Here is a 12,464-nt window from a genome sequence, read left to right as displayed (position 1 = left end):
ATAAGGGTAACTAGGGTACCTTAAGTGTAACTAAAGGATGAACATTCCTGGAAAAAGCATTGACTAACTTTGTAAAGTGACTGGGAAAGAAATCTAATGAAGAGAAAGACAACTAGAAACATGATCGGGAACTCTATGAGCTAAGAATCTGGTATTTCACTTTAGCAATGACATCAAAATATTTTATGCAAAAGAATGTTATACTTTAGTTGCCCCTAAAATTTCACTGTGGCCATATCCAGGGCAGAGTCAAGGTCAGATTTCTGAGACTAGAGATGCACTTTGAGCTTTGTCTGAAAAGGTGGAGAGATTAAATTGGAAGTTAGCCTCTTAATTCAAGATGAAGAAGTGAATGGCTTGGGTGAAAGTATATCAGTGAACTACAAAAAGAAGAATATGCTACCCATACAAATGTCTGGCATAAAATCTAAGCATTTGCACCTGGATTTGGAATTGGGTGATTTGAGGAATTGTAATATTGAAAGAGAAATTTGTGATATGGAGAACAGGGTGGATAGATACATGAAAAATGTTTAAATGAGTGGAACTGAATGTAGAAGAGATTTAGAAATAAAGATAACGAGATCCACTTTGGGTATGTTATACTTTAGTTGCCCCTAAAATTTCACTTTGGCCATATCCAGGGCAGGGTCAAGGTCAGATTCCTGAGACTAGAGATGGAATTTGATAATCTAGAGAGATGAGCTACAGAAAATGTGTGTATTGAAAGGATCCTGTCCCTATGAATTTTCAACATCTCCAAGAATGCTTACTGCCAGCATGATTGTGAGAAGCAGGGATGTTGATAATTTTTATAAGAATGTGGTTACAATGCTAGGGCACCAATCTGAGAGGGCTGCAGAAAGACATTAGGATGGGTGGCAGCCAATGGCTTGTGAGACATGGGAAGATGATGAAAGAAAGATGAACATGGATGCAGGAGGTGGATGAAGAGCTGAGTGTGCAAACCGGTGATGCTTCTGCTGGTGACCATTCCATACAGCCAGCAGGAGATGAACAAGAACCAGTGAAATGAACATGATCAGAAATGACTTAGCTTAGTTAGAGGAGTTTCTTTGTTCTTTCTTCTTTTCTCTAGTGAAGCTTTGAAAGACTCTAAATTCTGTTTCTAGTGACATTTATGGATTCTCTTTATGAACATATAATTTTATTATTAAAACTAAAGTAATTTTCTAGAACTTTAAAAATTATTTTAGCTATAATTTTTCATAAAGAAAAGAGGACTATTTAACTGCCTTTTCAAGACCATGGAAACAGTATAGGATCTTGTGACATTTGGTAATGAGCATTTATAAAGAGAAAATTCTTAATCTTTTCACTTCTGAAAGAGACATACTGCATTCATACATGCAAATAAAGCCTATAAGGAAAAAGTTATAATTGATTAAAGTAGTGTTGATTTTTAAAAATTTATTGTTACTTTATAAGATCCAGCTAAGAGTTTCTATTGACTATGTAAAACCATATATATGAAGTTGTACAACGTGAAAATGTTAGAGAACCAATATATATTTTCAGATCATTTTGCAAGTATGCTATAATATAATAAAATGATTACATAATAATCATTATAATCTATAATAATTGAGAGAAAACATAAACTGCTAGCAAATTGCATTCATTTACTCCACTAATATGGGCATCAATTAGTCAAAACAATTTCCAATGAGCTATTGAACATCATAAAGTCAGTACAGAGAAACATAAACACCATTTATATGAACATTTTTTCAGAAAACAGAAAAATGATGGTTGTGTAAGATAAGTAAAATTTCTTATGTATAAGGAGAAGAAAACAATTTATTTGATTTTTAATAAAAAATACTACCATTTACATAATAAGGTTGGGTAAAATGAGGCACATTCCCCACAGCCCTGTGCTGTGAACCATGCAGTGGTTTTGGCCTGGGAAAGCTGACACTGGAACCAGGCAGATTCACATAAAAACTAAATCAGGATTGTATACTGGAATTTAGGATAATTATAGAATTTATTTCTTTCCCAGTCTATTTTCTTAAAAAAAAACAATAATTTAGGTAAAACTTTTAAAACAGTGTTAAATGATAACAGGCTTAAATTTCAGCAGAAAAAGAGTGGTGGTAACTAACAAATACTCAGAGCCTATTTAATTTTACCAGACTATGGTCTCCAGTTCCAGGAATCATTTCCTAGTAATGTGTTCTACACCATTTGGTGAATTAAAAATCAAACAAAGAACTGCCTACAAAAAATTCTGCATTTTCCCAATGAGATTACACTCGAAACAAGAACTGGGAGAATGTGTGAATGCAGGCATTCTTCTCATGAAGAAAGACCTTCAGAGTCATTTTTTTTAATGTCCCTTGGTGTGATCTTCCTTTAGGGGAATGAAGAATATGCTGGCCATTCACTAGCAGGTGCTATTATTGTCATTACAAATCCATTAGGTATATTCAGGTGAGCTAAGTAACAACCCTGTGACCAAATTCCCCTCTTGTTGCTTTTAGTGCAGCATTTGCTATAATGGAAACCACCCCTTATTTACCTTTTGCCTATGATAAAAATCTAAGAAAATATAAAAGTCCTCTCCTTTGCCCTTGGATAACAATGGAAGGGCAGAATGTAATGATCAGTTGGGAGTATTAAGTTGCTGCATTTGTGCCATTTATCATACTAACCAGTAGAGAGCACAGCTCCCTCTGTTACACAAAGTAGTAAGTTATTGAATTTGGAATATCTCCCCTAATTATAACTAGGAGAGGTACAAAGGAGTCTAATGCTTCAGAAAATTATTTTATTTCCATTATCTTTGAAAGCTTTATTTTTCTTTTATAAGATGGTATAAAACACATACACATATAAATGCAAATAGATGCAAACACTAGTTTGCAAAAGAGACATGGAGGATCTTGTTTTAATTTAAAAGCTATCCTTGGAACTTGCTGCCCTAATGCTCTCCCATCTGCTTCTCATCCACTTTTTTTTTTTTCTCTCAATGGCTGTCTCTTTCCATAGGAGCCTGTTTTACCATCAGCAGCAAGTAGGGCATGAAAGGGGATTAATGTCTTTCTTTCCCAGAATCCCCCAAACAATGACCCAAAGGTGTGGGTATTAGGACCTCAGATCCTTAATCCTCCAGCAGAATAACTCAATGTGTATGTCTTACAGTGACCGCCAGTTTCTCCTGTGTAGGAAGAAGTTACCGTTGTTCACTATGACAGCTAGATTTACTTATTGTCTTCCCTGTCTTATTTCTACACCCTCCTACTGATGAGTCTTACACCTCCAAAATAAACTACCTTAACACAAATCTTTGTTTTATGAGCAGTTTTTGCTTCTAGAAGAACCCAATGCAAGACATTTATCAAACATATTACTTTTAACATTATAGATCTGATGAATATTTATTATTTCTACTTAATCCTTAGGTTCAAATTGCAAATAATTTTACATACACAAACTTTTATATTATGGCTTGGCATGTTACTCAAATTCTTATAATGATCTGCCCACACAACAGCAGAGTTAAAACTGTAGCTACACTAGGTAGCTATATGTTTGCATGAACATCATGCCAGCTGTCTTAAAATACTGAATTTGCCATCAGTTTTGCCCAACTGTTTTAATCATTGGATTCTTTTTCTCCAATGTTTCAAAATAAGTCACCAAAACAGTAGGAAGTGTTTTTGCCTGATGTTTATTGAAACTCTGCCCATAGCAGCCCATTGGTCTTTTAATTTTCCGGCATCTATCGACAAATAGAAAAGATGCAGTAAAATATTTCACTTAATTTTCCTAACTTAAAAAAAAGAAGAGACTTTTTAAAATCTGCTAGTTACCAAATCCATCAACCATCTAGCAAAATGACTCCTTTCAGGGATTAATCAGAGGCTCATCGAAAATTCGGCAGAAATCTAAGACTTCAAGCTGCTATCCCCTCTCCTGTTTCCATGGGAATAGGCTTCAGATCAAGAGAAAAAAAAATTATGGGGTTAGGAGCTTTCAAATAATCATTCAAAATCATGATGAGGTTTTTAAAGCTTCTTTTTAGGTTATTATTTTGTAGCCTCTTAACCCCTTTTTACCAGTTTGTTTCCATGGAAATATGACAAAATGGCTGCCCAATCTCTGCCCAAGCAGAGATTTCTAGCATTCTTGTGAAGTTCAGCTTTGGCTTCTAACCTGGGTAATATTCTTTTTCTATCAGTTTTATATGTTAGCCTATGCTGTTTTTACTCACTGCAATTTTTCTTTATAATTCTACTTTTCTGAAAACTCCCCTCACAAATTTATAGCTATGATCAAGAGTAAATTGAATAATTGAGACATTACTGAAAATAAATTTTAACACACGAACCAAGACATACAGCTGCCGAGAGGGTCAGAACCTTTACAGTCCTGCACAAGACATTATTTCATTACTGGATTCAATATTTATTAGATAAGTATGATAAATATACCACAAGAGTGATATTTAAAATAGTTAACAATGGATAAGGCATATAATCAACTGTTCAGAAGGGTAGATTTGTACTGACCGATTACCAGCCCTACTATGTTATAACCAATACAAAATTAAGCTAAAAGTAGCTTTGTATAAATTGATTACCCTTATACTCGAATAAGTTGTACAAGGTCAAAGACGGAGCTACTGTAAAACTTACAAAAGAGCTTTTAAGAGAAACTAGGTAGGAATATATAGCAATCTATCTTAAAAAAGCAAAGTGCATATGCTTGCATCATCTTTCACACAAAGGTCATTTGAAAATCAAAATCATTCTTATTACAGATGACATTATGTTAAAAGATATAGAACGTATATGGATCTTGGCTAGAACCCCTGGCAAGATATCTTGTGTTGAATGTGAAAAAATAACAGCATGCTGCATATATAATTTTATTCCATCCTATTCTCTGAAATTTGCAGAGAAGCTCAATCTGCCATTTTTGCTAGGGGAAATCTTAAAGTTCTGATTGACCTTATAAAGTACTTTCATTCCTTAGAACTATTATTCTATAGTTGGAGCACTTTACCTACAGAGGCCTATCTTTTGAATTTGAATTGGAAAAAATAAAGTAAATTTAAGTTGGCAATTATCAGATTCAGATAGGGTTATAATTTAAATTTAGCAGAGATTAATCTACTGTGGAAATTAAGCTTGATTATTTTCAACTAAATAGAACATAGCCATAATAATGTAAAGCAGACCAATTAATTTTTAAATCATAACTATTCCCCAAAAGTATTTAGTCATAATAGTTATTACATACCCCTTAAGAGCATTGGCTGATGCTCAAACCAAGCCTGCTCTCATATTGTTTGTATAAATACAATTTTATTGACACACCTATTCACTTGTATTGCTTTGTTTTGTCAAAATTAATTATAGACACTTTCCTAACCTTTCTTCCCCCCAAAAGGGCATAATTGAGTTAGTGGTCACAGATAAGTCATGCATTCATATACCGACTATTCTCTGATTCTTTAAGAAAATATTTTTTTTGCCCTGTAGAAGACTGGCTACTTGAACCTAGAGTCTAGGCCTGCCATCAACTAACTTTTTAACTACTGATTAACCTGGACTATTGAGCTTGAGGATTAGTAAAATTACTTATAACAGGGCTTGATACTTCCTAAGCAATTGTAAATATTATTACCCATAAGGTTGTTTGGGGCTTACTAAATATTAGTGACCTACATCACCATCATCACAATGTTCTTCTAATGCTGTTCAGTGTGAGTTATTTTAAGAAACAAGTTTATGATAGTTGATTATTACGTACAATGGGTGATTTATGGTTGTTACATGTATTTTTAGTCCAAATGAGGCATGTTTTTACTTCAAAGATATTGGCTATTTAATAATGAAATATGGAAACATTGATATTGATTCACAGAAGATAATTCACCTTGGGGATTGTAAGCATGATCAGATCCCATAGGGAACTTCTACTGTAGTGTATAGGAGATAGTTGCAAACCAGAGGTAAACTTAAAAGTATAATATACCATGAAATAGTCTTATAATTTTTTCCAATCATGATAATACTTCCAGAGAAGAAATTTTGTAAGTTGTTGTTTTTAACTCTTAAAGCAGTCTATTTAATAATGATGATCTTAATTGTGTGGGTGACTGTACTTACATCCATGAACTCCACATTAGCTTTGGGACCAGTTGTCTCATTAAGAATCTTGATGGCCACAGGAATCTTCACAGTTTCACCTTCAGGTACCCAGATACCCTTTCAAGGGAAGAAATCTGCATTAACTCTATAGGAAGACATATATCACTTATATAGCAGAAATAAAGTTTGATTTGACCTCTAGATCTATTAGTCTATAAAAATAACTTAGAAGTTCTATATGCTTTCATTAAATCCACAAACATTTGCTTAGCACCTGCTATATGTTACAATTCATTCATCTTTACTGTATGATTTAATTATCTAAAGATGAATTAAACATGTATTCTGATTTCATGGTAGTTATATTAATATGAAATTTAACTTACGTGTATGGAGAAATTTTTGGATGTTAATTAACCATTGAAAGAGTATTTTTCTTTTTTCTTTCTTTTTCTTTCTTTTTTTTTTGTGGCAGTGGGAATTGAACCCAGGGGCATTCTACCTCCTAGAGCTATACCTTTAGCCTTTTTTAAACATTTCTTTTTTGATTGGAAACAGGGTCTCACTAGGTTACTGAGAGTCTTGCTATATTGCTGAGGCTGTCCTTGGACCTGAGATCCTTCTGTCCCAGCCTCCCAAGTACTGAGATTACAGGTATGGGCTACCACTAGTGGCTCCGTCAAAACAGTATAATATAACAATATCTGATTTGGATAAACTTCTCAAGATTTGGAAAATCTATTCCATTTTTAATTATCTCATCTGTAACTTAGAAGATTTGGCTAAATAATGCCAGAGGTTTTATTCAACTTTAATAATATCTATCCTGCAAATTAAAAGAAAAAAAAAGAGTCAGAATGCATATTCCCATGTTCTTCTAGGTAAGATTGACTTAATTATATTTCAAAGTTGATTATGTTGGAATCAGTTTTCAGAAGCAAGCACTACTGGTTTTGAACACATTAATTTGTCTATATTGTTAAACTATATGTATACAAAGGAGTTTTATTATCTGAGGTAAAAATAAAATATTTATATTGATTTTGGCTAAATTTCCTTCCCTCACAACATATAATTAAAATATATGAACACTTTCTATGCATTGGAAACTAAAAAGTTGGTAGAATTTGAGTACAATAGATTATGCTAGATATTAGCATTTCTGGATATAAACATTTAAATGAGGATAATGATTTTGATATAAAATGAAAGGATGTATGAATTATACTAGAATTATTTAAAAAACATATTTTCCCAAGTAAACACAGAAACTAATATGGGTCATTAAAGAAAAATTCTCAAATTTTAATTTAGTGCCCATGTCATAAAAAAAACTCTATTACAGCTTTAATACTTAATCAAAAGGAAGAATTAATAGCCCATTATTAAAAGGTATACACTTCCTATCTTTCTTAATATCAGCTGGTTGGAGTCATAAAGCTAAAGATTAAAACTATTTTTTTTACTTTAAACATCCATGCTAAAACATTTGTAATATGTCCAAAGTTGGAATAATATGAGAAAACCTAAACACAAAAATTATTAAAACAAGATCATAATAAAGATTAAAACTTTAAACTTTAGAATATAGATTTAAGATTGTGATTTTTTCTTTATCAGAATAAATAAGGAAATCTGTGTATCAAATGCAAAATAATTTGCTAAGCTCTTTTAATGTAAAATTAAAAAAAAATGAGAGCAGAAACAGGAGAAAAGAATCCCAGGATCCATGATTCTACATTTTCTTAGGGATGGTTCTAGGATAGAGAACATGCTTACTATTATTCTATAAAGGCACAGAATCAATATTAAAATATTCCTAGGGAATATTTTAAATAAAAATATAAAACTAGTATAAATTAATTTATACTTCACTGGAAGTAAGGGCATTCATTTTTTTCCAGGCCTGACCAGAAAAAAAATTTAACTATGATAGTAACCACAATATTGGTTCTAATTTTTTATGCGTAACCATAACATATCTCCATTTTGAAGGGAAACTTGCATTTCTATGGAAAAGAATAATTCTTTATAATTTTAGACAATACATCTTATAAAAATTTATATATTGATTAAAACCTAGAACTAAAGATATACATTCCAGGAACAAAATCCAAATTTATAAAAATTCCAAAAAATTTTCATTGCAGGTAATTTCAATAAAATTAAAACATTCATGGACAACAAATAATTGCTCTTAGTAAAAGTATTGGTAATGCTTTATTTTATTAATTTTTTGTAGTACTGGTGATGGGACCCAGGGTCATTCTACTTCTGAGCTACACCCTTTTTATTAAATTCTTTAATGTGAAACAGGGTCTTACTAAGTTGGGAGCCCACCCCCCCAAGTAGCTTATGATAAGAACCTGCAATCCTTCTGTTTTATCCTCCTAGGTACTGGGGTTACAAACCTGTGCCACCGTGCCTGGTCTGGTTTAAAAATTAAAACCTGGCTATGGTTTTTAGGTTATTATTTTTAAAAACACTTTAAAATGTAAAACTCCTAGGATCCTAGGATCCAACTTATTTTAGCAGATATGTTTTAAAAATGTAGGCTTACATATAGCTTTTAAAAATATATTAAGCCATCAACATAAACTTTTGTAATTACAGTGATGGATATTCTAAAAGGGAATCAGCATTAACTCAGCAGTTTCCTCTTTTTGTTATTTACAATTAAAATAAATTTCACAACAATTAACCTTGGGCCTGGCCTCTGGATTCGTTTTTTAATTAAGCTAAATAAGTAAACACACAAATGCTATAATTTGAGCTTTCCCTTTCCAAAAATCTCTTTTTATCAAAAACCCATAATGTGGCCAGGTGTGGTGCACACTTGTAATCCCAGCATTTGGGAGGCAGAGACTGGAGGATCGCAGTTCACGGACAGCCTCAGCTACTTAGCGAGGCCCTTTGCAACTTAGTGAGACTCTAATAAAACAAATATACTAAAAAATAGGATTAGGGGTGTAGCTCAGAGATACAATTCCCCTGGGTTCTATCCCCAGTATTTTAAAAAAACAAAACATAATGCTACGCTTTCTTCCTATCTGACCTTAATTTCTCATATAAAGTCAATGTTATAGTTTGAACATAATGTCAAGAGTATCAAAACTATAGACACTAACCACTAAATTGTATACTTTGCCAGGTAAGCAAAAAACAAATCATAATTCTACTAATGTATGAACACATTCAGGTGAATTCTAAAGAGTTAAGTTAGTAGGATGCTTTTAGATTGAAAGATTAGCAGAAAATAAGAGAAAGGGATTATGGTATGTTGTCCAGGTATGTCTGAGATTCAGGAAACACTTTGTAGAGCTAGGAATATGGGTTGGAGCTGGGTATTTTGGATATGAATGGAAATTTTCTAAAGGGAGAAGGATATTGAAATGAGATCAAAATGGCATTGAGAGAAAGAACTGTATTTTGCTTTGTACCAGCATGTCCTGTCTATCTCTCAAGACTGTATTTATCTCAGTTGTTCAATAAAAATTAATGAATTCGTTTGTACAGCAACTTCTCAGTACTATAAAGGCCCTCCTCTCCAAATATTAACAAGAAATTAGGTTGGCTGAAGTAATTATTGTTTTTTTTTTTAGTCTGATTCCAAATTTAAATAACTGTTGATGTTGTTTGTACTTACTTTATAAACAGTTCCAAAGGCGCCCGAGCCAAGAACTTTTACCCTTTTGAGTTCAGTTTCTTTCAAAATTCGAAGTTGAGCTTGATTTGGTGCTGTTCCACTGGGAGTTAATGGTTCTACCAACTGCAAAGCAAATGGAAAAGATGATGTGAATTTCAATTAAATAATCGGTCCTGCTCACTCTATCCCACTGGTTTTCTTTCCCACACATTCAAAAACATATAAACACACTTTGATAAAAAGAAATAAAAAACCTTTATAATGAGCTCCTCTTCATTAAAAAAGTACATTCAGACATTCTTCAGATTCTATCCTTTCTTTTCTCCTGTTCTTTTCAGATGAATTCAAATAATATAGGTATCCTACCTTGAGATATGATAACTTGGAGATATATACAGAAAAAATAGAAATACTTTCTTCCTAATCCTAAACATCTGGCTGAGGAGCCAGGACAAATGTGTGAGAAGAAGGAAAAATTTAGAGCATGCAAATACCTTAGGACAGTGCTTTTAAACCTCAGTGAAAAAATGAGGTATCTGGCATTCTAGTCAAAATGGGGATCCTCGTTCAGGTCTAGGGTAGGCCTGAAATTTTGCATTTTTCAGGACTCTGGGTGATGGATAGGTATGAAGATCATCTTTTAATACATTTTAAGTAGCAAGGTCCTAGTGTGCTTTCTAGATTAAAAAATATTCTATGATTTGATTCTAGATCATAAGTGAATGTTATGAAATGCAAAGAAAATAAAAAACACCAAAGCCCAAACTAGTTTTGGCTTCTTCCGGATGGGTACTGTGAGAACATATTGAGATAAGAAAAATACACTGGCCTCGTGAAGTCACTACCATGGTAAAGGACAGTTTTGGTACTGCATCAGGAGAAGAAAGAAGACTATGTTCTACTAGAGGGTGACACCAGGGGACGTATGAGGGAGGCTGGGTGTGTCCAAAATGCAAAAGTATGTTGACCACTGTAAGATGTCATTAGGCTAAGAAGAGGAATGAGTAAGATAATGGTAGGTGCATGTGTGCTAAGCACTTGCATGTGTGTGACCAAAAAAATGTCTATAGTAGCCACTACTAATCCACAGTTTTACTTTCTGTAGTTTTGTTTACCTATGGACAACTGAATTTGTAAAATATTAAATGAAAAATTCCCCAAATAAACAATTCATAAGTTTTAAGTAATTTGTACAGGAGAACATTCTTGTAATTATTCTATTTTATTATCAGTAATGGTTGTTAACCATTTATGGTGCCTTATTTATAGACTGAACTATATCAGAGCTGTGCATGTCTAGTTCAGTATAATCCATGATTCCAAGTATCCAGTGGGGGTCTTGGAATTTATAATCCATGGATAAGGGGGACTACTGTATATTAATGGGACTGGGTACCTACCATAAAATATATTTCTTGTTAAAATTTTAGGTTTTAATTACCACTTGAGGAAAGAAATCAAGTGAGAGAAGTAGGATTTCTTTTTTTTTTCTTTTTAAAGTTAAGGAACTAAACTTTAAACAAAGACAAATAGCTTGTTCTTTCTCTGTATAAGGAAATAATTAAGGACTACTCCTACTCATATTATCTTGAAACTACCACAGTATTTCAAAATGTCTGTTTATGAGACTAAGTACATTGTGCCCCTCCAGCTTGGGTATTATTATCATGCTTCTGTGAACATCATGGCCTACTTAATTAGTAGAACATAGTCTTGAATATAGTTAAGTGTAGCAATGGAAAAATTTTAGAAAGAATATGATAAAAAAAAGACTGTCCATGATTTTGAGTTATTTTCTAATAGATTAGCAATTGATTGCTTTACTTTCATTTGCAAATTTATATTATAAGAATATACATTTGATGATCTATATCAGCACTAAAGTAGAATAAAAGAATCTCATAAGGAATCACTAAATTATTTGTTTAATCTGAAAAAAAATCAGTAGAAATAATCATTTATTTTGAGATAATTACATACATAATGTGTATGAGTAATTTCTGTGAAACTTTTTTGTGTGTGGTACTGGGAATAGAACCCAAATGCATTCTATCTTCCAGCTATATCCCCAGCCCTATTTTTTATTCTTTATTTTGAAACAGGTTCTCAATAAGTTTCCGTGAGGCTGGCCCCAAACCTTCCTCCTGCCTCAGCCTCCAAGTACTGGGATTACAAGTGTGTACCACAAAGCCCAGCTGTCATTTTTTAAAATTATATATAAAAATCATATAAAATCACATACAAAACTGGGAAAGGAATTTTAGGACCTTGAGCTTTGTAAACATAAAATATACATTAGATAGATATAGTTTGGCATATACCATGCATTAATTTTATACTTTGAATAATTCACAGTTCTACCTGAGATGTTTAGTCTCCTATAATTATGTGATATATCACATAAAATTTTGTACAAATTTACTCAGAAATTTGAATGTTATACTTTTTAAAGTAGCATGGCTTTGTTTTGTGAGCCATGAGTGATAGGGAAGGAAAAAATTGAGTTTAAATCTAGAGAAAAGTCAATTCATTTCACCTGACCCCTCATTTCCCATTTGTGAAATAGGTATACCCATAAGCACCAAAGAGGACGATTAAAGGATAAAATGAGACAATATAGGTGAAAAATTCTGGAATATTGCCTGGGATATTACAGGCATTGAATGTCACTCTGCAAGGGTTAAGATCATGTC

The 12,464-nt window shown here is 32.7% G+C and overlaps 1 protein-coding gene across 2 annotated transcripts in view; it reads right to left on the bottom strand.

Annotated features, from left to right (window-relative positions):
• The window catches only part of ERBB4 (erb-b2 receptor tyrosine kinase 4), a gene marked incomplete at both ends in the record, with an annotated part of 1,174,461 nt that overhangs the window by 218,125 nt on the left and 943,872 nt on the right, over positions 1 to 12,464 (bottom strand). For both annotated transcript variants that reach the window (XM_080689981.1, XM_080689982.1), the window contains 2 exons: positions 6,144 to 6,242; positions 9,772 to 9,894. In XM_080689981.1, the coding sequence (XP_080546107.1) occupies positions 6,144 to 6,242; positions 9,772 to 9,894 (222 nt within the window). The remainder of the gene's footprint in view (positions 1 to 6,143; positions 6,243 to 9,771; positions 9,895 to 12,464) is intronic.

This window comes from Muscardinus avellanarius (genome assembly GCF_963383645.1).
Source record: "Muscardinus avellanarius genome assembly, chromosome: 2".
NCBI classification, from domain to species: Eukaryota; Metazoa; Chordata; class Mammalia; order Rodentia; family Gliridae; genus Muscardinus; species Muscardinus avellanarius.
Note: the sequence above shows the minus strand (reverse complement) of the source record. Positions and strands in the feature narration are given on the sequence as shown.